We start from the raw sequence: 25,587 nt of genomic DNA, 5'->3' as shown, positions 1-25,587 counted from the left end.
CTCTCACCGGCCGGGGAGGAGTGGCGTAGACCGCAGGGCAGCTACCGCGACTGGGTGGCCCAAGATCCGTGAGCACAGCAGCTGCTTGGCAGCCATGGGCACGGGCCAAGGGCACCACTGGCAAGCAGGGGCCCTGCTGGGAGACTGGGCGGATGGGAGCCCAGACTTGGCACTGACAGGGCATGGTCCCCTCCACCCCCGAAGGCTCCACCGCTGCGTCCTGGCACCCCTGACCGCCCCCCACACCCCCAACATGGGGAAAGCGAGACCCAGGAAGGATGCCTGTGATCCTAGCTGGGAGCCTTTCAGGGCCCCCCTGGGCCCTCTCAGGTGACTGGGCCGGGAGGGTGCTCTGGCTGCCCCGGTCTCAGCCCCGACCCCTGGGGGCTGCCAGGAGCCCGACTGCGGAAGCAGGCCCGTACCCTCAATCGTGTAAGGTCCCCTCCAGATCACGGCCAGCTTCACCCTTCTCATCACCCACGATACACAGCAGTTCTGCGAGCCGTCTCCCCTGACGGACAGAGACCCGGACAGGCCCAGCTGTGACCCGGCTGGCTGGCCGGCACGCACAGGGCAGGGGCCCACCTGGCTCGCTGAGACAACGTGGGCTGAGAAACGCAACGCGGCCTGTTCCATCCCGGAGAAACTGCCGGGTAACCCGCGCTCAAGCCCTCCCCGAGAGGTGCGTAATTTGCTGAGAACCCAAGCCCGGCCCCAGACACGTTTCTGGAACAAGGCGAGGAGTCCCTACAGCCCCGGTGAGAAGTGGTGTCGCCCTCCACGGGCTGGTGGGATGGGGGGAGGACACCAGCCGCCAGGGAGCGGGGCAGATGCTGAGAACCAGCCTCCCCCACATCCACTCCGGCCGGGCCCCCCTGCCCGCAGCCCAGCCCTCGCCAAGCCTGGACGCAGGGGCCCACAGGCTGCTCCGGGTCCCCCCCGCCCGCTGTCGGAGACCGTATGACCCTCCGCACCCAGGAGGAACCTGCAACCACTGGGGGCCACCGGCTCACCCTGTCCTCCGTGAGCCCCACCCCTCGGCCTGCCGAGCACCTGCCCCCGACCATCCTTTCTTCATCGGCCCCCACTCAGGGTCCCCAGCCCTAGCTGGGCGGGACAGCTCGGAGAGCCACCTGAGGCCCAGGCCTGTGGGACCTGCAGGGGGCCACGCTCCATCTCTGGGGACGCGGCCTGGCCCCCTGCCCCAGCCTTCCCAGTGAGGCCCTCCCCGCCCCGCCTTACGACCCAACCACACCCCACCCCGTCTGGACACTCCCCACCCCCAGCATTGTCCCTCGGTACTCTTGCCATCGGTGTGTCCGGGAAGAGTCGGCCTCCCCCCCCCCCCCCCAAACAGCCTTGAGGGCGGGGCTGGGCCTCTGCTTCCAGCGGTTCGACCTCGACCGACCGAGGCAGGGGAGGCGGTCATTCCTGCAGGCGTGGCACCAGGAAGGGCCCTCGCCGGGAAGGAACCACCAGTCTGCACCCTGGGGCCCTCGTGCCTCCCAGAAAACCAGAGGCCGGCACCAGCCTCGGACCCAAGACGGGTCACGCTAGGCAGAAGAGGGTCCAGGGCAGTCGGGGACAGCTGCGTTCTCGGAACGTTTATTACGACGGGTCGTCAGCGGTAACGGGTGGGGGCAGGAGCACTAGAGTCATTTGCCCTTCAGGTAGATCTTGGGGGTCTGCCAGCCTGCAGGGGCTTCCTTCAAGCCTGCCTTCAGCCAGATGCGCCTCAGGTCTCTCTCGAACTTGATCTGCAAAGGCACAGGGAGGGACCACTGACTGGTTTGCGGCACGGTCACGCATTCTCAGCCTCCTTGCCGGGCCCTAGGCTGAGAGGCCCACACTCACCTGCTTCCGTTTCAGGCGCCCTTCCCGGACCTTCCGCCGCAGGAACCGGGTCCTTTTGACCAGTTTGCGGTACTTGTGGTGATTCATCTTCCGCCGGCGGATCTTCAGCACGTTTTTGCACCGCATCCGGGGTGCGTCCCAGGCCCCCACGTCCCCCTGCTCGGCCCGCTCCCCCACTCGGCTAGGTGGACACTCATAGAGTCGGGCTGGAGCCACGGTCGCTGGGCCTCCAGCAGCTAGTCTGGGTAGGAGGTAGTGGGCGGTCAGCCAGCTCTCCAGGGGACTGACGGACATCTTTCTGGGGACCAGCATCTCCTCAAGCTCCAGCTGGAGCCCCCCGCCAGGGATGGAGGCAACTCCGCTTGGGCCTGTTGGCTGGGTGCTGTAGCAGGGCCGACAGGCACACCTGCCTAGCACCCCTGAGACGGGCCAGGGCCGACCGCAACCTGCAGGAAACAAGACGGCACAGTTACCACTCAAGCAGCCACACTAGACCTGAGCACGGCCAATCCCGCCTCACCGACTGGGCGGCAGAACTGTCATCACAGACTAGGATGGCCTAGTATGCCCAGTGGAACTCCTGCCGGCTGTGCTCAGGCCCAGACTTCCCCTTTTTTGTTACTTGGATGTTTACAAGGGAGTCTGTGTGGCCAGGCCCCGGCCTCAAGCTGGTGAGGCTCTGCAGGTGGGGCAGTTGGGACTACCTAGCCCCACATTCCTAATCCAGGCGTGTATCCTGCCCATCTGCCCTGCCCCCACGGGGCCGCTTACCTGCCCGAGGAACAGCCCTAAGCAGCTGAGAAGTCAGGCGCACCAGGAACATGGTCTGTGGGTGGTGGCGGCCCCAGGTGCTCAGGGTGGCTGGAATATAGGTAGGTGAGCGTGGAGGTCACGCGGGAGTGGCCGGGAGGCGCCGGCAGCGGCCCCGGTCAGACCAGGACTCCCGGCACCCTCATCACCCTCTCCCACGATGAGGATGCCACTTCAAACAGGGCTCACTCCCTCAAACAGCTAGCCTGGGGCACAAACCCCGCTCCGCAGCTGCGCGACTCTGGGCAGTCACCGACTCTCCCCGAGCCTCCGCTTCACCCCAGGGACCCACCAAGGGGGCGGAGTCGACGCTCGGAGGCACGGAAGCCGCGCGTCCCAGGCCCCGAGGCGGCGGTCCCCGTCCGGCCCCAGCCTCACCCGACCGCGACCCCCCGCAGCCGAGGGCTCGCGCCGAGCCTCCCCACACCTAACCCGGGTGGACTGAAACTGACCACTCTGCCGCCGAGTTTGGGCACTTCCGGTCCGTCCCTAAACCGGCCCCCAGCGCCGCATGCAGCCGCCAGGCCGTACCCACTCCCAGCGCCCCCTGGCGGCGTCACGGCGTCCCGCTCCGCGTCGGCCCAGGTCCGGCCGGGCCCAGAAGGCAGCGGTTTCCGGCCAGAGGAGCGGCCTGCCCCGCCCACAGCCCGCAGGCTCCGCCCCTCTCTTACGTTGGCGAAAAACCACATTTCCCACAACCCCAAGGGATGCCCCGTGCGCCGGCCTGGCCCGACCTCGCTTTAGTTCCGGATTTACTTCCGCTTTACTTCCGGATGAGCCGGCGGCCCGGCATCGAGGACGGGCGGAAGTGGCGTTGGCCCGGCGGCGGAAAGAGTTCTCTGGACGACGGAAGTGACCCACTGGGGTTGTAAGCGAAGGGCCCCGGCCCCTCCTCCGTGGCCTGGGGAGTGGTCTCGCAGGGGGAGAGGGCGCCGTGCCGGGTGCTGGGGCAGAGCCTAGGCAGAGCCGGGGCGCCCGGTCCGCCAGGACTCCGGCGGGGCTGCGGTCCCAGCAGCCTCCTCTGCCCACGAAACTGGATCAGTGAAGGCGGCCGTGCCTCTAACGCGGGACAGCACGACGCCTTTTGCTTAGGGGGATACGTATTTTTTCCTTTTTGAAAGCCGACTCCCCTCCTGTGCCGTGGGAAGAAAAGTTAGAAACTTTAGTTCTTGCCGAAAACCGAAAGCGGCCTCCGTGGATGGGGTTCCGCCGCGCCTCGGGGTAGGGGGCTGCCGGGGTTCCGTTGTTCTCACTGAGGTTGGCAAGGATGGACAGGATCCCCATAGTGAACCTTCAGGGGGCCGGGTAGGAGACGGGCACGGGGGGGGGGGGGGGGGTGGCCCTCGGAGTCCCTGGATCTGCTCCGAAGTTTGCCCCTGCAGAAGGAGCTCCCAGCGGGTCTCTGCAGGAAGCGGCCAGGCCGGGTCATCCCCCTGCCCCAACCTGGCGAGGCACTGAGTGGAGGAGAGGCCAGCGGATGGCAGAAACAGGCCCAGTTCCGTGACAGCGGCGGCCAGAGGTGTCACGCGGGTTCCCAAGTAGGAAGGTCTATTGACATACCCCCACGCACCCGCAGTGTGCCTCACTCCAGCTGCACAGCCTCCTCAGGCATTCACGATTTGGTCATCGGCGAGCCTCCGGGACCCTAGGTGCTGACCCTGCCACCTCCACAGCTCCTGGACTTGCCTGACTTGCGGGCACCTTTCTCCAGGGCCAGTGACACTAGGATGGCCATGTCCAGTTGCCTCACACCCACCTGGAGGTCCTGGTTTGGGAAGATGCTGGGACTACGACAAGCCCCCAACAGCCCTCCCCATCCTTACAGCTCAGACAAGACTGGGAAACAACCCCAAGACCTTCCCTGCCCACCAAACCCCTGTTCTGCGGGACACCCCCCAGGTCTGATGCTCCAAGTGCCTGCCTGGTTGCCACCAGCCTGACGCACACAAGCTGACCCTCCGGAGCAAGAGGACTCCAGAAGCATTTTGTTCTTTTCCAACCTTCCCTTTTTGGCCCCCAAGGAAGCAGCCTTTGTCAGAGCAGAGATGGCTCAGGTTCATGACCAGCCTTCCAGGGAAGACCAGCTGCACAGGAGCTCAACACGAAATGCAACACCGGAATGAGATCAGAGCCGGCAGCAGAGACACACCACGAGGACGGTGCCGCAGGCTGTGCACGGGGACAAGCAAGCAGAATGACAAACTACACGTTCTTCAGCGTCCAAATGTCCTGAGTAGAGAGAATTGTTTATTTAACCACGTAAAATGCATATATAGGAAACTTCTCTATTTAGGAGCTGGTGGCCTGCACTCAGCATCGCACAGATAAAAATATACGACTTTCAACACAGATCTAAATACCTTCACATTTTAAAAATCCGAATTCTCTACACAAGTTTTAAGCTGACGGAATTCAAGTTCTGAGTTTTCATATATAGCTTTAACTTGTATTAAACACATGTTTATTTACAAGGTGGATAGAGAATAAGGGGCTATTAAGGCCATTTTCTCATTGTGAAACGCTGCAAAATATGTACATAAGTACAACCTAATATAGGCAAAGATTCTAATAGTCATTTTCTTGGTTTAACGTAATTCAGTATCGGTACGGGAGTAAAGACACAGCCTGTCGTTAGCACCAAGCCACACCACCAGGACGTCCACATCCAGCGGCCACGGGGCTGCTGCTGAGGTGGGCCCTGTGCCGGCACAGCTGTGCACCGTGCCCAGGCCGGCCTAAAGGGCACCTCGCCGGCCTCTGGATTCCATCTCCAAACTCCTCACAAGGTCCAGAGTCAACAGCCGCTTCCAAAAAGAGTCTCACCACAGGGCCAGTCACACCGGGGTGTGCACACCAAGGGTCAAAGGGCAGCGCTCTGGGAGCCCCACGCCTCACCTCCGATGCCTGCTGTGCCCAGGGTGATCCCGCTCGTAGCGATGGCCTGTTCGCTCGTAAGACCGAGAACGCTCCCTTCGCTGATCTCTATAGTAATGACTTTTCTTCTTGTATTTCCCAGAATTATCTGGCCGCTCCCGTGAGCGGCTTCGAGAGCGAGAGGAGCTCCGGCTCCGGGACTTGTGTGGCTTCTGGGCGGGGTACTTGCAGTCCTTAGACTTCCGATAGCTCCTTACCTTGGAGCCTTTGTAGGGAGCACCTCTGTGCGCCTGTCTCGGTGGGGAGTCACTCCTGCTCCGTGAGCGGCTCTGCGACTTGGACCCGCCAGACGTGGAGCCACTGTCACTTTTCCTGTTAGGAAGGACACCACCACCAAGCAGATGACCACTTGCCCCAACCACCTCAGGGTCAGGAGTGACTTTCCCGAGGGGCAGCCACACCCCCTCTAGCCACCCTGGGGAAAACACCCCCCTTGCCAGGTGAAGGTCCCGGATGGGCCCTGCGCAGCACATACCTCCTCTTAGGAGAAGCAGATCGTGACGGGGACCTCGAGTAGCTCTGCTCACGACTCCCGCTCCGGCTTCGGCTCCCTCGCCCCTTTGGCAAGCTGAGGACACAGGGAGAGCAGTTACAGACCTGAAGTCCTTCCGGCCGACCCCAACAGCCTGCTGGGAACTCACCCGTTCACCGGGCTGTCAGCCTTGGCTTTCTTCATGCCCTCCATCTTCCTCTTGGCGTTCTTCACAGACAGGGGGGAAGGCTTGTTTCCTTTACCTTCTTTGGGGGATTCTGCTAGAAAGAATCAAGAAGTTTCTTATCAGAGAGGGGCACCTGGGGAGCTCGATCGGTTAAGCGTCAGACTTCGGCTCAGGTCATGATCTCGTGCTTCAGGAGTTCCAGCCCAGCGTCGGACTCTGTGACGTCAGCTTGGAGCCTGGATCCTGCTTCGGATTCTGTGTCTCCCTCTCTCTCTGCCCCTCCCCCACTCACAGTCTCTCTCTCTCTCTCTCTCTCTCTCTCTCTCTCTCTCAAAAATAAACATAAAAAAAAATTTAAGGGGCACGACTGGCTCAGGTCATGATCTCACACGTCATGGGTTCGAGCCCCACGTCAGCCTCTGTACTGACAGCTCGGAGCCTGGAGCCTGGAGCCTGCTTCGGGTCCTCTGTCCCCCTGTCTCACTGCCCCTCCCCCACGCTTGTGTGTCTCTGTGCCCCTCTCTCAAAAAATAAACTTAAAAACAAAGTTTCTTATCAGAAAACCGTTCTAACAAGCAGCACACTAGCAGAGCAAGACAACACCACTTCTGTGGGACTTGTGGAGACTCCCCGTTCCCGGCCTGGGACTCAGAACCTAAACACGCACCTGAAAGACACAGAAAGGCCACCTGTCTCACTTGACTTCCCTCAGGGACTAGGGATGTGCAGCATGCTTAACTCTAGGCCCCGACAACAGAATCTGCTGCTCCAGATTTATGCTGTTTTCATCAAGAGAGTAGCTAACTAGGTGGGCTGGATAAACAAATGCATTTTGGAAAGCCTGCCCACGTCTCTTGCTAATAAAAACGTAAGGAAGGAAGGCGCCTGGCTGGCTTAGTTGGTGGAACGTGCAGCTCTTGATCTCGGGGTTTCAATTTCAAATTCCACGTCGGGTGTAGAGATTACTTCAAAATAAAATCTTAGGGGCACCCGGATGCCTCAGCTGGTTAAGCATCTGACTCTTGATTTTGGCTCAGATTATGATCTCACAGTTTGTGAGTTTGAGCCCCACATCGGACTCTGCACTGACAGCCCAGTCTGCTTGGGATTCTCTCTCTCTGCCTCTCCCCAGCTCACACACACGAACTCTCAAAATGTATCAATAAACATTTAAAAATCAATTAGGGGTGCCTGAGTGGCTCAGTCGGTTGAGCGTCCAGCTTCGGCTCAGGTCATGAGTTTGAGCCCCACATCGGGCTCTGTGCTGACAGCTCGGAGTCTGGAGCCTGCTTTGGATGTTATGTCTCCCTCTCTCTCTGCCCCTTCCCTGCTCACGCTCTCTCTCACTCTCAAAAAATAATAAACATTTTAAAAAATACTAAAAACAAAAAGTAAACGTTAAAAAATTACTTTTAATAAAACAAACTAAATCTTAAAAAGAAGACATACAAGCAACGAAAACTCCTTCAGGAGCACCCCTCTCATTTCAAAGATCACCAAACATCTGCTGGGGACCCTGGTGCCTACAGACTGCTCAGGCCAGCAGCAGACACAGTTCTAAGAAATCTGGAGGAAAGGAGGGCCACACACCCCAACACTCACCCAGCTTGGGGGCAGGGGAGAACCCTGAAGTGCTGTCCAGGACCTGGGTGCCAGCGGGCAGCAAGCCCTTGGCCTGTGCCTTGGCCTCTTCGATGGCGTGCCTTCTCTTCTCCACTTCGCTTTCAAGGTGTGTCAGATCAACCTATGAGAGTCAAACTCCAGTTACTCAGAACCAGATACCTCTAGTCAAACACAAATGCGTGTGTTACGTGGAAAAATATAGAACCTTTTTCCGGGTATAAAGCTGCAGGATTTTTAAGCAGATTTCTTGAATTTCTTCTTCAGTGGCTCCAAACAAAAGAAACCAATGGGGACGATTGGGCAAAGGGATCTGTAAACACAAATAGCATCACTGTCAATACTTTTCTTCATGGCCAATCAGATTCTTAGGGCAAGAAAATACAAGCCTGCCGGTCACCGAGACATGCTTTCTATTGGCACTGATGAGCATACTCTGAAGGACGCTACATAGAAGTTTACTGGAGACTGGAGAAAGAATCACACGGGGATCCCCTGTGGTGGCACAACACTGACCTCCAGTGTCCGGGCAGCAAGATAAATGCAGGCGCAGGCGATGCTCTCAGGCTGGAACCTCACGAAGACGTCTGTGCGAAGGCTGTCGTTCATGTAATTCCTGAAAACCAAAGGCAGGAGGAACTGCAACGCCCCGGGCACCCCCAGGATACCCGTGTGCGCCGTCTACACAAGATCACTACTCTACGCAGTCTACTCCTAGGCTTAGAGCTACACAGTCCTGTGAGGCTCAGGATTCCTGGAGAGACATTCTAGCTGGGTTTTGTTGAGTACAGGATAGGAAAACAGGGAAATTACTGGAAAAAAATCTAAAAAGCTGGCTGAATGTCAGACAACACGTGTTGCTATGAAAGAGAACCGACTTTAACTTTACTTTTCCCTCAACTTCTGGCTGCTCTCGTGCAAAGCACAATGCCTCAGAGAAAAAAGGTCTACCGTAGTGGTTGAAATGTACTTGACGAAAGGAATCTAAATGCTCAAAATCCATAGTGCAGAGAAACATGCAAACTCAAATGAATGGGCTGAGCAGGCAGCCTGCGAGGGCTCTTCGGAGACAAGCCGTCCTCTCGTGTCCCTTTTCCTTGAAGAGGCGCTCAGGGTCTGGCCCTTCTCGTTCCGTGACGGAGTCCACTTGGAAAGGGAAAACACCCTTGGGTGCATGGGAACATCATGCAGAGGAAGACTCAATGCCCAAAGGGAAGTCCTCTTCTCAGGCTTATCAAAGAACCGTTTCCAAATTGTCCCATTTCAATAAGGAGTCTTAAAATGAACATTCATAAAATCAGACAAAAGCAACAAAACACTACAAGTTTCATCATAATCAATACATTTAAAAAACACTGTACTTTAGAAGATATAAAAATACAAAACATTTGCATTTTTAATAAGCTTAAGGGTTTTAAAATTGGCTACATTTCAACATTTTCTTTTAGATCTGTTTCTCTAAAATAGACCAAAATCAGATCTCATGTTAATTTCATCAATACTGCAAAAACGACAGATGAATTCCAAGAGAAGACAGTCAACTAGATCATACATTTACTGCTCCTAACGTATCCCACTACGGCGAGCCTTAAGATCAGGCCACACCCACAGGGGAGCCAAGTCAGGCTGCCGGATTTGACTGATACCCCCACCCCCCCCCACCCCCCAATATCTCTGCCCTAAACCCTGGCGAAGGGGACACACACACCCGCTCCCGATTTCTCAGTGATACAGTCAACAAACGCCAGCTAGTGGCCCCTGGCTCTGGAAGCCCTTGCTCCAGGCACCAAGAGGTAACGGAGGAAAAACCCATGTGATGGCACCAAGGCCGTAGGTCCCAGAGCAATTCAACTGAACAGTTCAAACACTTCATCAACATAACCATCAGTAACTTTTTTGGTTCTAATGAATGGTCAGTACTCAAACAGTGAGAACATTAATCTACTAACTTTTAAGTCCTAAAAACAAAACAAATGAAGTCCCTGAAACGTGTATTTTAACTTATTGTACATCTAAGTTACAATATAAAAAGTGTCCGTGAAATAATGTAAAGATGCACACCTTTTACTAAAACGTGTCAATACTCAGCTGCTGAAAAGAGCAACTTTAGGACTTCCAGGAATAATGACATATCCCACTCTGAAGTCTGAATTCCCATCAGCCAATTCTTACGGCTCTCCGTAGAAACAATTTGTAAGAGAAAGGTACTGCATCTTTATCGCACAAGAACAGCAGTTTCAAAGGGACAAAATTCAAGTCAAGACAGTTAACTCTGATCGATACAGTTACCAAAGCACGACAGAGGGTTACAAGAAGCACAACCGGCAGGGCACCACAGCAGCAGTCGGCCAGCACTATACTATCGAGAGCGTACCACCGTCTAGAGCCGGCCTTCGGCGGAGAGCCTGCACTGGACTGGCTGAGGACGGCCGCTGTCCCTGCACCAAAGCGCTTGGACAGTAGAGGAGAAGTCTTAGTCACTTACCCTCAGAGGCTACCCTTTGATTGAAAGAGTACAGAAAAGAAAAGTCAAAATGGGTTCTCTATTAGAGATGCCATAGCACCAGACAATTCAGGCAGCAAAAATATGACCCTTACAGACCTAACTCGGCGGGAAAAATTCACCAAGCACCCAGCACTGACTGTTACCCTGGGCTTCATTTCTAGCACATATGCATCGTTAAAACCGGTCCCCCGAGAAGCTTTATCCTAACCCTCTCTCTCCCCGTAAGATCCTCTCTAACGAGAGGCAGTTGGAAGCAATTTCACAGGAGATACAGGACCACTACATCGACGTTGGCACCGACGTGGGAAAGATCGTGGTGTGCCAAGTCAACCGCCCCCAGAGGGAAGCCCAGTAAGTGCTGTCCCGGAGGGTCGGGGGAGGGTATGGGCCACCTTACCGTTACACCAGTGCCTGATATATTGGGGAGGCTGACTGGAATTTACACAGCAGGAACACTGGGCACTCAGACAACTCCAGCCCACAATCAAGTCATGGGACCGACTACCCACTGCCCAAGTGCCTCAAATCAACATATTCCTGCACTGCCCTTGCTGGTCTCATAAAACAAGGAAAGTAAACTCACCATGAGGTCTGGACCAGGTGCTGGTTACGCTCACACTCTAACACCTGAAGGTACATAACGATTATCTGGAAGATACAGGTCAGGTAGTTATTACCAAGAACGCTGAGAAGCCAGAATCCAGATCTTGAGAGCGTCCATGCAGCAAACATGAGCCTCATGCTAGATCCCAGGGGTGGCTCCTGGTCAAATGCCCGGTGCACAGTTTGGCTGGAGGGGAGTTTTTGCTGACAGGCCCCGCTACCTGCTGTCGAACCCAGGCAGCACAAAAGCACGTGAGGACCAGGCTGCTCCCACAGCAGAGGCGGCCTCATTTTTCACGGCCATCACAAGGCTGATTCTCATTCTCATCTTCGACATAGTTTCCACCAGTGAGATCAGCTTGTCCTAAACATCTCTGCACCCTAGTCACCAACTTACACAAGACACGGTGTGAAAAAAAAGTTCTAAAAACTACGGTAACTTATCAAGAATTTGAATGAATGCCAGAAAGTCAAACAAGCAAGAGAGAGAAGATACGAAGACATGCACCAAAAAAAAAAAGGGGAATAAAAGCAAAGATGCAAATTGCAGTCTTTTTTTTTTTTTTTTTTTTTTTTAAGAAATTTGTGTGCGTGTCACATAAAAGTTCCCCTGGTGCCGTATGGCAGCCACGCTCCTCAGCGGACATGCGCCACAGCGTTGCTTTAGCTCATTTCCAAACAGAGGGTTCAGAATCCTTCCAATGCCCCCAAAAGAGGAAATAAGGCTATCACTAAAGCAACTTCAGAAAATTAGTTGTCGGGAAAGAAAAACATAAACTGACAGATTCCATTTTTACAAGTTCATCGCTCTCTGTGAAAACTCAAACTTAACGCCATTTCCAGAACTCTCAAACACGGACCACTAAAATTAACGGCATGAGAAGACTAACAAGTAACCGTTCTGACGTTTTAGATAGAAACTGGAAAACCACATCAGGGATACATTTAGTCCTCTTCAGAGTTTTCGACCTTGGTGAGAACGGAGCAGTGGCTCAGGTGGGCTCACGTGGCAGCAGGGCCACATACCCACCTTGTGAGGGTGCTTCACGTGGACACAGAAACCCAGCTCTTTGAGAACTCGTCTTTCTGCCTTTATAATCTGATTCTTTAAGTTAACGTAATCTTGGTCCAACAGCAGAGGCACAGGCTTCCTACACAGACAAAGCACATGTCCACGTAAGGGTCAAAGACAACAGTCCCTCGAACCCCGATGACCGCCAACCGGTGAAAGTCTACTACACACGCCACACCATACACGTGGCCTAGGAAGCTCGCTTCGTCTCCTTTAACACAAGCAGAGGCTCTTCCACAAACCCCGGCGCTAAACGTACTCTTTTCCTTACACGACCAGCCCAAGACGCACAACGAGCACTGAGCGGAAGATTTCGAGACCTCATCACACAAGCACGTCACCCGGCTCAGGACGCAAGTGTCGTGCGTTGTAGACGAAATGGAAAACCGACAACCGCAGACGTAGACCGTTTAAACAGCCAGCGGCTGCGCTTTCCAAAGGACTTGCGTCAGCCTGAGGAGCACAGTCTGGGTCGTCCGGGCTGTGGTGCTCAACCGGGGGGCAATTCTGCTATCCCGGGGCCAGGTCAGGAGACCCGGTTTGGCCGTCACGACTGAGAGAGAGGTCGGGGATGCTGCTAAACACCCTGCCACCCACAGGACAGTCCTCGTGACAAAGCACCACCCGGCCCGTGAGGGCAGCAGTGCGGAGACGGAGAACACGGCTCCAGAGCGTTTGAGAGACTGGCGTGGGCACACCGGAGGCCAGGGTCCCGCAACCGTAGCCACAGCGCCCTGCCCTTCTTGCCGCAGCTCCTTCGCTCATGAACAGCACCCGGTGCGGACCTCCTGGGCCGCAGGCCCTGTCCCGGGCGCAGCTTAGCACCCCACACCCAGACACCTTCGCGCAGCCTAACGGTGAACACGGGCAGACCAACGCTTACTTTTTCTCTCTCAGGTGTCGAAGGCGATGAAACACATTGATGACGTCCCGTATCCGTCTCGGAGCCTCTTCTATCTTGGAGGCCAGGTGAACACAAGCCATCGACACGTGCTGGAAGGTGAGCATCGCACACACAGGTGGGTTCCTTCCACCGAGACCCTCCGCCGCCTCAACAGCGTGGCAGAGCAGCGAGCCGGGGCACCCCCGCAAGGGCCGCTTCCAAGAGGCCACGGGAGTCCCGGGGGCTCCCCAACCCCTCACGTACAGCACCCCAGCCAGAAGGCAGGTTCTCGCTCCTCTGAGCAACCCGCCAACAGCAGCCCAGGTTTTCCCTCGGTGGATTTCCGCGGGAAAGACACGGGGGAGCGCGCTTACCTCCATGGAATGCTTCACAAAGGACTTGGTATAAAAAAATCGCTGGAACAACACCTGCCCTGTAGCCATAGCCACCTGGAAAAGAGAAGAGTTCTCCCCTCACTTCTAAAGCCACGACCCAAGGCTTTCGCAGCGCAGTCCCCTGGTTTCGGGCGACGGACACAGGAGCAGGCACTAAGCCGTGTCCCCAGTCCGCACAGGCTCTTCGCGCCCCGCTGCCTCGCCTCCCTCATCGCCCCTGACGGACGGCAGCGCTGAGACGCGGGGCCGGGATCGGCGCGGAGCCCGGGGCCCCGGCGGGGACGAGGAGGGGTCGGGGGTCGGCGCCAGGCCCGGCTCCGCCGCCAACAAAGGGCCCGATGGCCTCCCCCGGAGCCGGCGCGGCGGTTACCTCGGCCTGAGGCTCGCGGCCGCGCCCTCACCTGCGGCAAGCGGAGCAGGATGCCGGCCGCCTGGATGAGCTCGCAGCCCACCACGCGGAGGTCGGTCTCTGTGTCGGTGTCGAGGCCACTCGACATGGACGGCGTGAAGCGGAGCTTGTCGTCAGGCAGGAGGCAGTTCTCCAAGGTGATGAGCACCCCGGAGTACAGCCGGTCCCCGATCAACATCCCCTGCGACCCGGGGGCTGCGTTCCCCGACCCCGGGGCGCAGACCGCTGCCGCGGTGGCAGCCGGCCCCGGAGTCCCAGCCGCGACCGTCGCCGCCGCCGCCGCCGCCGCCGCCGCCATTTTGTGCCGCTGACTCCCCTTCGGGCTCCTTCCCGGCAGGGCGGCTCCTCGCGACGATCCACAGCCACGACTGCCCCGCCCCCTCCGCGTGCCATTGGTTCGTTCGGCGGGCGGCCCGGCGCCGCCTTGCCGCGATTGGCTGGGCAATCTACCCGTCAGCTTCGCGACAGACGTCGACGCCGGAACCCCGCGAGGGCGGGGGCGGGCTCGTTACCCAGGGGACCCCGCGGCGCCCGGGTGAGACCAGGGTCTGCGGCCCGACCCGGAAGCAGTACTGGCGGTGCCTTGCCAGGCGAGTCCGAACCTTCGGCACAAAGCCTTGGCAGCTCGTGGAGCTCCTGCTGCAGCCCCAGGGCTTCTTGGGGGGGCGGGGTCCGGCCTACCCTGAGAGATTCTGCGCGCGGTAGGCCGACCCCGCTCCGGACCGGCGGGGCGCGGCACCTTTGCGTGAGGGCGCGTGCGGGGGCGTGGCGGCTTTCTTTCCGCCGGGATTGCGTCCCGAGAGCCGGCCTGGGGCGTGGGAGCAGGCCTGGCCCGCGGAGGCCTCCGGTGGCCGGTCGACAGGATGAAGAGATTGGTGCGCGTGCTGGTGAGTTGTCTCCAGCCCGCGCCCGCAGCCATGGGGTGCGGTTTGCCGGAGTTGATACGTGACAGCTGGCGTGGTCGTTATCCTTGGGGTGCAGATGTTGCCACCAGATTCCTGAAATTCTTGCCTTCCAAACGGGGGCCACGGGAAAAGTAACTGTAAACGTTGAATTCGATGTTTCTGCGGAGCGTGGGAAAAGGCCTTAGTTCTTCCCGGGATCGGGGGAAAGAGAGCCAGGGTGGATGGCCCCGGGAGGGTGGGAGGGAGCTTGGACTTTATTTTTCGGTGGGGAGCCTTCGAAGGGGTTTGTGCATTTGTGAACCCCTCTTGATTCTGAACCTCCGTTTCCTCATCAGTTACTCCTAGCTCCCTCAGGGTTTTTATCTTTTTTTCTTTTTCTTTTTTTTAACGTCATCTGACAGCAGTACTGCTATCGCATCTGTACCAGAGGAGTAACTGCGGTACAAATGATTTGTACCGAAACTTTTACCAGGACTAGTGCGAGAACCCATGTGAGGATGCTGGGAAAGCCTGGGTAAGGGGCAGCTGGGGTGGGGCAGGTGCAGACACTGCCCTCGCCTCAAACTGCTCAAACCCAGAGGCCACCATTGGCTTTCACCCCTGGTGATAACTTGATTTTGCAACTCAAACAGTGCCAACCAAGATCCAGCCTTTTTCTCATCTCACCCCTACCTCATGTTGGCGGCTACAGAATGTCCTCACACTGTTCAGGAAAGGAGGAATTTTTTCTTGTCCGGAAACTCCAGGAAACAGCTTGTTTCTCTTTGGCACTGCCTGGGTGATTTTTCCATCCCCTAAGTAGTGGCCAGAAACGAAGGAAAAGCTGATGGCTCTAGCCGGTCAGAGCCAGGCCATGCACCCAGGCTTACATGAGGGGAAACCGGGATCCTGTTGCTGGGGGGAGAGTGGGTGCTGGGGGCAGCCCACGGCTGTTTACCACACACCCATGCTCCTTTATTGAGATGCAAAAGCAAAGGCAGGCAGCTCTGACGCAGCAGCTCACTGCACACGCAGCTCAGCCCCACACACCAAAGGGCCCTGTGTGTCCTCCACCCTGCTGTCTATTCAAAACCCACTTACTGACTAGTGCACATTGAGCACCTTGGGTGCAAGAGACTGTGAACAACTCAGCCCCGCACCTCCAAATGGTCCGGTGGCCTTCATTAGACACCAAGAGCCAGGAGGAGGGGCCTGTTAGGCCAGTACACTAACTGAAGCCAGAAGAAATGCTGGCCTGTAGTTAAGATGAAGTAAAGTGGGCAGATTCAGGAGATCGCCAAGTGGCAGGCGGTCAGGACTTGATTGGTTCTCTGTGGGTCTGGAGGTGGGTGCTGAGTCCACAGGAACCCGGAAGGACTTTCAGGGGACTACTAGCAAAGGATGGAGGGCTCATCATGGGAACATTAGGAGTGGGGGCAAGGTGGGTGCCCAGTCTGGGTAGGCAGGTGTACATTGCCAGGTAAATGCAGACAGCCGCTGCTACTGTGGGCCTGAAGAACTCCCCTGGGCTGGAGCGTGTGGGAGGGTGAGGCAGAGGGCAAAGGGAGACTGCGTGGGAAGAGGGGAGGGAATCCATGGTCCTTGGGGGTCAAGTGCTGACTGTATCTGTTGGATTCGGGTTCCTGATGGCTTTGGTGAGAGCTGCCTACGCCTGATGGGGCCGACTGTAGACCCAGTGGCAGGAAGCAAGAGGTGGAGACGAGAGCTGGCCAAGAGGGGAATGTGAAATACATGCAAGAGAGGCTGAGGGTGGCCTCTGCTCACCAAGAGGGTAACCGGAGGGACCTGGGCCTGAGCAGGGAGGCAGATACACCTGCGAGGCAGCAGTCAGCAGTGGACGGACATAAGGGACGTGCAGAGTTAGAGCTGCGGTGAGTCCTTCCTCATCAAGGTAGCTGGCATGTTGGGAACCTGTTCTGGGCTTGACTTTGTGCTTAGGGAGAGCCACCCAGCTTGCTGCTCTTACTGGGCTGGAGAGTGAGGAAGCAAGCAGGGAAACTGAAACTGGCACTCAGGGTGGCCCAAGAGCTGAGCACCACGGTCCCTGCTGGAAACTGAAGACAAGGGGAGGGCTGGAAGGGTAGAAGACAAGGTTAAGCCTGGGCAGGGTCAGAGTGGGGTTTTGAGGCTTGAGTTCTGAACAGACTACCCACAGGAGATCTCAGGCTCCGAGAGGAAGCACAGGCTCAGTTGAACCCCTCAACCTGGCAGTCTCCCACGGGGCACCCATAGCACGTGTGCTTATACCAGAGAACACAACTCAGAACACTGAACACCACACCACACAAGCTTTATTTATCTGTCTCAGTGAGGGAAGAAGGGGCCTTACACACCTTTTACTAAAATGCAAATTAATATAATTGCTGATCACACACTGTTGACAAGTAGTTTTTAGCTCCTATTTTAGCTGCTGTGATCATCAGGGGGAAAAACCTTTTCCTAAGACACTCCGCTGCAAAGAGCATGCAGAAAGCATGCATGTCGGAATCCCGCTCAGCAATCCTGCGCCACTCTGGAAAATACGCCTTCGGGCTCTTTCCCATCCCCCAGGGCAGCAGCAAATCCTTCCTGTCGCCTCCTTTTGGCCAAAGCAGCCAAAGATTTAAAAGTCTTTGGTTCATAGATGGCTAGATCCGCGAGCACTTTCCTGTTGAGCTCCACCTGGCACTGGGAAGAAAATCAAATCCTGTGTCAGCATCGGAAGTGTGTTTCAGTGAAAAGCAGCAAGACTGAATGCAGCTGAGAGTCCTGTGGTCTCTGCTGCTAAGCACATCCTGCACGGCTCCAGGGCGGCCTCTGTCCTGGGACGCATGGTCTGTTTGAGGAGGTGGAGAGCACAGGGCCAATCCTATCAAAGCAGGATGCTGGAGGATAAATGTGGACTAGGACAGGGGAAGGCATCGCTGCAAGAGGTGATGTACGTGGACAAGAATGCTGGCACCCAGTCCTGGTACCAGCCATGGAGTTAAGAACCTTGTTTAGACGGGCGCCTGGGTGACTCAGCTGAGCGTCCAGCTTCAGCTCGGGTCATGATCCCATAGTTCGTGAGTTCTAGCCCTGCACTGGGCTTACTGCTGTCAGCGAGGGGCTAGCTTCAGATCCTCTGTCCCCCTCTTTCTCTGCCCCTTCCTTCGCTCACACTCCCTTTCAAAAATTAAAAAACAGAAACCAAACTAACAAAAACCTTGTTTAGGGTCAACGGCCATCACCCAGACAGAGCTATGACTGCTGGCCTGGGGTAGCCCTTTAAGTCAGCTTCAAAGAGGATATCACAATTCTCATTCTACGATGAAATGAGACACAGAGAAGTACGTGAGATGGGAGCACGGAGTCAGGAACAAAACCAGGCATTCTCAATTCCCACCTATCGGGTAAAACTGCAGGTGACTTCTGAAAACTGATGAACTTGAAGAGCAAAAGAGAGGATAATCCTGCGGATCAACCCAACTATGCAGGGGTGGCTCCTCCGCTACCTGGGCCTTGTGTGCCTTGGGCATAGTCCGTCCTGAGCCTTAGCTCCTTGTCAGTAAAACGGGGATGTCACACATGAGGATCCTTGCAAAGTACCAAAGGCAGGGCGTGCTACACGCTAGACGCACAACACCCAAACCCCTTAAAAAAAAAAAATTAAATGCAAACAAAAGGAGAGGGATTAGCATAATCACTAGATTCAACAATTACCAAGATTTTGTGACACGTTTAATCTCTCCTGCCCAAGACCACCACCCTACTGTTTCACACCAGGAGTTTCAAATTCATCTGCTTCCTCATCGGAAATCTTTCAGTGTAAAACTCTGAAGTTACACTTTAAAGTAAAGCCAAGCTTTCTGCCTCTTCTCTTGATGGGGAAACATGAGGGCTCATGTCCTGGTACCACCTGCCCTACTTCCAGTTCTGCTACCAGCCAGGCAAAGACGAAGCCATTGTGAGGAGTCCCTAAACTTGCCAAAACTCCAACCTGAGAACTCGGCAGGGGGCTGACACTCTGCTGCCCGTTGTACTGGACCACACCAGTTGGGCCACTTTCTGTAGATCTCGACAGACCATGTCCTCAACCGTACCTTAATTAAATTGACAATGAATGCTGGGTACTTCAGGCCATGTTCCTGGGAGGCAGCTGTAATTCGATTAATCCAAAGCTGAAATAAAAAAACATCGAGATGCTTAAGAGCTAGTTGTCCAGGGGCGCCTGGGTGGCTCAGTCAGTTTGGTGTCTGACTTCGGCTCTAGTCATGATTTTGAGGTTTGTGGGTTCAAGTCCTGCATCAGGCTCTGTGCTGACAGCTCAGAGTCTGGAGCCTGCTTCAGATTCTGTCTCCTTCTCTCTGCCCCTCCCCCACTCGCGCGCGCGTGTGTGTGCACGCGTGCGCGCGCGCGCTCTCTCTCTCTCTCTCAAATGACTTTTTTTTTTTTAATTAAAAAAAGAACTAGTGGCACGTGGGTGGCTCAGGCAGTTAAGTGTCTGACTTCCGTGCAGGTCATGATCTCATGGTTCGTGAGTTCAAGCTCCGTGTCAGGCTCTGTGCTGACAGCTCAGATCCTGGAGGCTGCTTCAGATTCTGTGTCTCCCTCTCTCTCTGCCCCTCCCCTGCTCGCACTCTGTCTCTTTCTCAAAAATAATAAATAAACATTAAAACATTTTTTTAATAAAAATAAGATAAAAATTTAAAAAAGACCTGGTTGTGCATTACCTCCACAACTCCCAGCAAAGGTTCTGAGTCAACTAAAAGTCAAAGTAAACTTCTTTTTGCAAAAGTAAATAGAAAAATTGCGGTGCCTGAGGGGCTCAGTCAGTTAGGCATCGGACTCTTGGTTTGGGCTCAGGTCATGATCTCACAGTACTCACAGTACATGAGTTCAAACCCCACGTCGGTCTTTGCGCTGATAGCAAGGAGCCTGCTTGGTATTCTCTCTCTCTCTGCCCCTCCCCTGCTTGTGCTCTCTCTCAAAATAAGTAAACTTAAAAAAGATTAAAATAGAAAAGCAGTGCTTTCTGTTCAGGCACACTGGGCTGCAGTACAGTCAGCCAGCAAAGGCTGATGCTCCTCGTTCAAATGCAAGATTCTAAGTGATAAAAAGAAAGTCCCACGGTATAAAGCACTAATTCAATACACATTCTTAGGCCCCGAGAAGACAAAAATGAACAAAAGATTCTGTGGCAGACACAGCTCAGTGTACAAAAGATACACACCGATGAACTACAACAGCCACTGAGATCAGTGCTACCAGGTGGGGATGAAAAACTTGAGGTGAAAGCTTCACGGAGGGGGATGGAAAACGGTCTTGAGGGAGGGGCAGGGCTGGAGGGAGGGAGAAGCGTCACAGAGGACCCTCCTGGCAGGGAGCAGCAGGGTAGGTTCCAGGCACAGCAAAAGGTCTGAAAACTGCAGGGAAATCAAGGCTGGTTAGGTTCAGAATGATCTGGAAGGTAAGTCAGAGTGACGTGGAAGTTTCTGCATCAACAACAAACCTGGTCTGTTAAACAAGGGCTTGGATTGTGGGGCAACTGGGTGGCTCCTTCAGTGGAGCATGCAACTCTCAACCTTGGGGTTGTGAGTTTTAATCCCACGTTGGGTGTACCGATTACTCTAAAAATAAATCTTTTTTACCTTTGCTTTTGTTATTATTTTTTTAATCTTAAAAAGTGGGGGGATTAGATTCTTAAGGCATTCTTTACTCAATCTTAAGATGGTACTCAAGTCCATTTTTTCTTTTACTTAAGTGGTTCTAAAGTTTGAACGTGCATCAGAATTATTAGAGGTTTGTTAAAACAGATTTCTAGGCCCCACCTCCAGAGTTTCTGATTCAGTGGGTGCGGTGGGGCCTGCGAGTCTACACTGCTACCATGTTCCTATGTGAGGCTGCTGCGGTACCGGGCCCCCGCCCCACGAGGAGAACCTCTGCTCCCATGAGCAGCAATCTGGTCTGGCCAGATACCCACAAGATCACGGGAAGCACCACCTTACCACTCTGAGAAAATAAAAGACACAAAGAACAGAGCTGGGATGCAGAGGCCACTCCTGCACACCAGGCCATCATGTGCAGGGATAGTCTATCATGCTGTGATCCTAACCTACAGTTAATGGGGCATTTCCGATTTTAAAGGGTCCGAATTCTCCCCTCTCCCTTATTCATTCAGGCAGTATTTGCAAAGTGTTGGTGATCTAGGCGGGAGGTTACAGAATTCAAAAGAACACAAAGCTCCCTCCTAATACTTACATTTGGGGGCTGGGAGCAATAACCAATCAAGTCAAATTTGTGGTATATTGGATGCTAAGCGCACGAGATTTAGGGACGCCCACCGCAGGCAGTGAAGCAGGACCCAGGGCGCAGAAGAAACCATAAGTGCAAACAGCATGTGAGGAAGCAGGCTTGGCGCCTCCAGATGCGCATTGGAAGCCAAGACTGGCCCTGGGGCAGGTGAGCCACACGGGGTGGCCAGGGACAAGGTCTCAGTAACCAAGTCGGCCTGGGGGCGACTTTCATTAGGGGTGTGGTGAGAAGCCACCACAGGGTTTTAAGCAGAGGAGAGATGGGAGCAGTAGAGACTACAATGGTGGCTGGTGGAAGGAGGGAGACGGACAAGGAGGCTTTGACACGGGCCCTAGTGGGTGGGGAGAAGGTGAGCTCCCGGACATCCCAGATTCGGTCCGTGGGGTGGCCAGAATTTGCCGGGTTTCGGACGTGGAGTGAGAGAAACAGGAGCGCCTGGGGGGGGGGGGCTCAGTCGGTTAAGCTTCCGACTTGGGCTCAGGTCATGATCTCGCCCGGTTCCGAGTTCAAGCCCCGCGTGGGGCTTTGTGCTGACAGCTCAGAGCCTGGAGCCTGCTTCGGATTCTGTTGTCTCCCCCTGTCTCTGTCCCTTCCCTGCTCACACTCTGTCTCTGTCTCAAAAATAAACATTAAAAAAAGATCTGAAGCGAGAGAAACAGAAACGAGGAGACCGGCGGTGGTACTGAGGACGGAGAAGCCATCCCCTAAGGCAGGATAGGGGGTGGGGGGCGGAGAGGGTCAGGACCCAGAGGCCTGTCTCGCTGGGTTCGAAATGGCTCTCAGACGGCGGAGAGTCCAGCCTCCTCCCTGCAGCGACCGCGGCTCTCCTGGCGCCACGAGGAAGGGTTGGGAGGGAGGGAGGGAGGGAGGGGCCGACCAAGCCTAGCCTCCCCGGGCCCGCGCTTACTGTCCTCATGTTCCGCTTCTTCAGTCTTCGCGCTTTCGTGCATTTCACAAACGCTCTGGTCACCGCTCTGACCGCCAGCCGGTAGCACCGATTCTTCCTTCCCCGAAAGTGCTGGGTGAAGAAACGGAAAAGGAGGCTGGTCAGCGCGCCCCGGGCCGGGAGGAGACGCGGCGGACGCGGGGCGTGCGCGGCCGACTCACCCGCGCGTGCTGCAGCACCTCCCGGACCCGCCAGTAGCGGTCAGTGAGGCGGCTCCGCAGCCACAGCGGCGCGCCGAGGAAGACCATGGCACCCACCGGCCGGCGCCCGCGCCCGGCCGCGCACGCGCCGCACCGCCCTCGGCGGAAGCGGTGGCCGCGCCCGAGCGCTTCCGGGTCGGCGGCCCGGAGGGGACTTCCGGGGCGCCGCGAGCGCTCCCAGAGCCCTCACCCACGGGCCGAGTCTTGTGCGCGTTCCCGCGCGTGACAGTTCGCGTCGCTGGGGGCTCGGACGGGCTGCTGCGGAGCGCCCTCCGCGGGGGCTGGCTGCCGCCGAGGGGGTGGGGCTCCCAGTCTTTACAGGGCAGCGCGTCGGACGCGGAAGGGGCGGTGGAGAAAGGAAACGTTAATGGTTCCACTCGTAGGAAATGCCCAGAATAAGCGGAAAGGTGGGAGGGTGGAGTGGGGGGGTGGAGATGGGGAGTGGCCGCCCGTGGGCACGTTTTCCTTTTGGGGTGATGAAATGTTCTGCAACTGGATACTGGTGACGGTTGCGTAATGTTGTAAAGATGCTAAACGCCATGGAATTGTCCACTTTAAAATGGTCAAAATGGGTGCTCACTTCAGCAGTACATATACTAAAATTGAAACGAAATGGTAAATTTTATGTATATTTTACCACTATATTACCATTAATTTGAAAAATAATGAAGTGGGGGGGGCAGAATGGGAGCATGCAGTTTCTTTGTAACTTAAAAATTTTTTTAATGTTTGTTTTAGAGAGAGAGAGAGAGAGAGAGCAGGGGAGGGGCAGAGGGACACACAGAATCCCAAGAAGGCTCCAGGCTCAGAGCTGTCAGCACAGAGTCCCACGCAGGGCTCCAGCCCAACCAGCAGCCAGCCAGATCATGACCTGAGCGGAAGTCGGTGTTTAGCTGACTTAGCCACCCAGGCGCCCCTTCCCTTTTTTTCTTTGTAACTTTTGAAATTACAGAAAAGTTGCAAGACTACTTCTAACTCCCCAAGGTATTTTACCCCATAGTACCAACTGTTTACAGTTTTTTCAAAAATTTTTTTATTTTTAATGTTTATTTTAGAGAGTGTGTGTGCGTGTGTGAGCAAAAGAGGGGCAGTGAGAGAGGGAGACACAGAATCCGAAGCAGGCTCCAGGCTCTGAGCTGTCAGCACAGAGCCGGAAGCAAGGCTCTAACCCATGAACGGTGAGATCATGACCAGAGCCAAAGTCAGTTGCTTAACCACAGTTTTTTCCATTTTAAGATTATTCTTCCTGGGAAGAATAACTCCTGGGGCGCCTGGGTGGCTCAGTCAGTTAAGCAGCTGACTTCGGCTCAGGTCATGATCTTGCGGCTTGTGAGTTCGAGTTGGGCTCTGTGCTGACAGCTCAGAGCCTGGAACCTGCTTGGGTTCTCTCTCTGCCTCTCTGCCCCTCCCCTGCTTGTGCGCTGTCTCTCAAAAATAAATAAACATTTAAAAACTTTTTAATTTGCATTCATTCGTTGGAGCATTCATTGTTAATTTTGTGACCCCATCGTTCTTCCTATAGTTATTGGCACTCTACTTAAAGAAGAGCTTTCCCCTTTGGGAGGGGCAAATTTAAATAGTGTTAGAGGGTGCAGTGAGAGAGTAGTGTTAAGAAGGAAGTGACTGATTGAGCCAAGCAGATATCTGTGGGAAGAGTTTGCCAGGCAGAGGAGCCAGCAGGTGTAAAGGACTAGAGGCAGGAGAGCACCTGGTAAGGTCAACAGCAAAAATGTTGGGAGTGCTTGGCTGGCTCAGTTGGTGGAACATGTGACTCGATCTCATGGTCAGGAGTTTGGGCTGGGCCCCACGTTGGATGTAGAGATTAAATTAAAACTAAAACAAAACAAAACAAAACAAAAACAACCAATGTGGTGGGGGTGGGGCAAATGAGAATCCCAGGGACCCCTGAATCAAAGTGAGCAAATCAGAGGCAGGAGATGGAAGTTGGTGAGGATGTGTAGGACCTTGGTCATGTAAGGACTTTGATGTTCTGGCTACCATGCTGCATTTGGGATTCCTCACAGCATGGTGGCTTCAGGGCAGTCATTCCCTGCATGGTGGCTGAAGCGCAAGGTGGTGCCGATGCCTTATCGCCTTCTTGGCCCACCCTGTAGGGCCACACGGCATCATTTCAGCAGTACTCTGGCAGCTTGAATAGTCACAAAAGTTCACTCAACGTCAAGGGGCAGAGGCACTGACTCCAACTCTGGATGGTAGTGTTAATATTAAAAATAAAATGGTCAGTTGTTTTACCAGCAAAAAAAAAAAAAAAAAAAAAAAATAGGTTTATTTGAGAATAGAAGAAAATTACAATCCGGGACAGGGAAACTACTGGAAAATCTGGAGCGACAACCACACGCGACTGGTTTCTAGAGGAAAGTGGCAGCTGGAGGAACTGTTGCAAACAAAAAGTCCACCGGAGTAAACTGAGAGTCTGAAGTATAATGGCTTCTCATTGGCTGAGCTGTTGCTGGGGAGATGAGAAAATCCTTTTTTCTTCAGCTGGGGTCATGAAGTAGCATCCACCTGCAGAGTCCCTCTCTTCTTGTTCGGTCAGCAGTTGAGGAGGAGTGGGAGGTGTGAGAGCTCCCCTGACCGAACCTCCTAACTACATTTTAGTGAGGTTTTCTGTTATTAATTTTCGTGGGAGAAACATGGAAATCACATTGTAGAGAGAGTACGGGAGCTGGGTGAGGTTACTAGGGCATCTGAACGCGTCAATATGACACATTTGTTTTTCACACTCGTGAAAGGTGAAGTCATTACGGGCATCATCCAACTTATTAAATAATCTTAGAGCTGCCGTTTTGCAAACAGACTGCAGGGAGACAAGGGCTCAAACAGGGAGACCAGTTAGGCTCGAAGCTGGCCTGGCTGGGGCAACATGACGTTCCAGGCGAGGCTGATGGTGGCTTGGCCATGGTAGACACAGTGGAGGAGGTCAGAGGCAGTTGGGTGCCCAGTGTGCTCTGAAGGTAGAGCCCACAGGCTGTGCCGGCCAGCCGGGTGTAGGGCCATCCTGCACCTTCGAAAACCGTCTTCACTGAGGATCCTGAAGACGTCCCTCCGGCCCCCCCTTCCCCCCCTTCTCATCTCCTGGGTGTCTGCCCTCCTCACATAGTAAAAAGCCTACCACCCACCCTCCACCCCAGGCCTAGGTCTCACTAGGAGTCATTGTTATTTCCGTCTCCCTGGCCCCCCATGTCCAACCTGCCAGCAAGTCCAGGGGGCTCTTCCCACAGAATCAGTCTGATGTTGAGGCTTATCCCACCCCCGCTAACATGCCACCATCTCACTGGTTTCCCTGCATCTTCCTTCCCCAGATACAATCCACTCTGTACATGGCAGGCTCCTGAGCAGATCAGACCACGTCGTATTCACACAAATTCCCTCAAGGCTTCCTGTTGCCCTAGATGTAAATCCAAACACTTCCATGGCAGGGGCACTAATTTGGCACAACTCTCACTTTCCAAAAATGAAATCTGTCCTATAAAGCTGTTCTCTCAGGGCACCTGGGT

At 55.0% G+C, this 25,587-nt stretch overlaps 3 protein-coding genes across 9 annotated transcripts; all 3 read right to left on the bottom strand.

Annotated features, from left to right (window-relative positions):
- Positions 1-1,589: 1,589 nt before the first annotated feature.
- On the bottom strand, positions 1,590-3,252 carry AURKAIP1 (aurora kinase A interacting protein 1). 3 transcript variants are annotated; one of them, XM_047083447.1, is made up of 4 exons: positions 3,117-3,252; positions 2,626-2,715; positions 1,855-2,300; positions 1,590-1,757 (listed from the first exon to the last, which is right to left on the bottom strand). In XM_047083447.1, exons 2-4 carry the CDS (start codon positions 2,675-2,677, stop codon positions 1,656-1,658), a joined length of 600 nt encoding a protein of 199 aa, XP_046939403.1. In that variant the 5' UTR covers positions 2,678-2,715; positions 3,117-3,252; the 3' UTR covers positions 1,590-1,655. The 3 variants fall into 3 exon arrangements, with proteins under 3 accessions (XP_046939403.1, XP_046939404.1, XP_046939402.1); XM_047083448.1 differs by lacking the exon at positions 3,117-3,252 and adding an exon at positions 2,957-3,110; XM_047083446.1 differs by lacking the exon at positions 3,117-3,252 and having other exon boundaries at positions 2,626-2,950.
- A 1,639-nt stretch (positions 3,253-4,891) lies between these two features.
- CCNL2 (cyclin L2) lies at positions 4,892-14,058 on the bottom strand. 4 transcript variants are annotated; one of them, XM_047083433.1, is made up of 11 exons: positions 13,738-14,058; positions 13,316-13,390; positions 12,942-13,051; positions 12,017-12,137; positions 10,967-11,031; positions 8,394-8,493; positions 8,086-8,190; positions 7,860-8,001; positions 6,240-6,351; positions 6,074-6,166; positions 4,892-5,910 (listed from the first exon to the last, which is right to left on the bottom strand). In XM_047083433.1, the coding sequence occupies exons 1-11, from the start codon at positions 14,041-14,043 to the stop codon at positions 5,556-5,558; spliced, it is 1,584 nt and encodes a 527-aa protein (XP_046939389.1). In that variant the 5' UTR covers positions 14,044-14,058; the 3' UTR covers positions 4,892-5,555. The 4 variants fall into 4 exon arrangements, with proteins under 4 accessions (XP_046939389.1, XP_046939390.1, XP_046939391.1 ...); XM_047083434.1 differs by having other exon boundaries at positions 6,240-6,348; XM_047083435.1 differs by lacking the exons at positions 12,017-12,137; positions 12,942-13,051; positions 13,316-13,390; positions 13,738-14,058 and having other exon boundaries at positions 8,394-9,152; positions 9,939-11,013.
- Positions 14,059-16,919: 2,861 nt separating this feature from the next.
- On the bottom strand, positions 16,920-22,139 carry MRPL20 (mitochondrial ribosomal protein L20). 2 transcript variants are annotated; one of them, XM_047083450.1, is made up of 4 exons: positions 22,031-22,139; positions 21,831-21,941; positions 18,712-18,789; positions 16,920-17,317 (listed from the first exon to the last, which is right to left on the bottom strand). In XM_047083450.1, exons 1-4 carry the CDS (start codon positions 22,115-22,117, stop codon positions 17,144-17,146), a joined length of 450 nt encoding a protein of 149 aa, XP_046939406.1. In that variant the 5' UTR covers positions 22,118-22,139; the 3' UTR covers positions 16,920-17,143. The 2 variants fall into 2 exon arrangements, with proteins under 2 accessions (XP_046939406.1, XP_046939407.1); XM_047083451.1 differs by lacking the exon at positions 18,712-18,789.
- Positions 22,140-25,587: the final 3,448 nt, after the last annotated feature.

Source organism: Lynx rufus, unplaced genomic scaffold (assembly GCF_022079265.1).
Source record: "Lynx rufus isolate CCGP_SWC_20201006 ecotype Redwood Valley unplaced genomic scaffold, mLynRuf1.p SCAF_2, whole genome shotgun sequence".
Lineage (NCBI taxonomy): Eukaryota > Metazoa > Chordata > Mammalia > Carnivora > Felidae > Lynx > Lynx rufus.
The sequence above is the reverse complement of the archived record's forward strand: the minus strand, read 5'-3'. Positions and strand labels throughout refer to the sequence as shown.

What these genes read in the sequence shown, in the direction of transcription:
- MRPL20 (XM_047083450.1), bottom strand. Translation starts at nt 22,117, where the DNA reads ATGGTCTTCCTCGGCGCGCCGCTGTGGCTGCGGAGCCGCCTCACTGAC. An exon ending in AGGTGCTGCAGCACGCGCGG is followed by an intron (nt 21,942 to 22,030) that starts GTGAGTCGGCCG and finishes TTCTTCACCCAG; the next exon opens with CACTTTCGGGGAAGGAAGAA. An exon ending in TCATTGTCAATTTAATTAAG is followed by an intron (nt 17,318 to 18,711) that starts GTACGGTTGAGG and finishes TTTTCTTCCCAG; the next exon opens with TGCCAGGTGGAGCTCAACAG.
- CCNL2 (XM_047083433.1), bottom strand. Translation starts at nt 14,043, where the DNA reads ATGGCGGCGGCGGCGGCGGCGGCGGCGGCGACGGTCGCGGCTGGGACT. An exon ending in TTGTGAAGCATTCCATGGAG is followed by an intron (nt 13,052 to 13,315) that starts GTAAGCGCGCTC and finishes CTCACCTTCCAG; the next exon opens with CACGTGTCGATGGCTTGTGT. An exon ending in CTCCCCTGCCCCCAAGCTGG is followed by an intron (nt 6,352 to 7,859) that starts GTGAGTGTTGGG and finishes GATTCTTTCTAG; the next exon opens with CAGAATCCCCCAAAGAAGGT.
- AURKAIP1 (XM_047083447.1), bottom strand. Translation starts at nt 2,677, where the DNA reads ATGTTCCTGGTGCGCCTGACTTCTCAGCTGCTTAGGGCTGTTCCTCGG. An exon ending in TAGGGCTGTTCCTCGGGCAG is followed by an intron (nt 2,301 to 2,625) that starts GTAAGCGGCCCC and finishes TGTTTCCTGCAG; the next exon opens with GTTGCGGTCGGCCCTGGCCC. An exon ending in GGCGCCTGAAACGGAAGCAG is followed by an intron (nt 1,758 to 1,854) that starts GTGAGTGTGGGC and finishes GTGCCTTTGCAG; the next exon opens with ATCAAGTTCGAGAGAGACCT.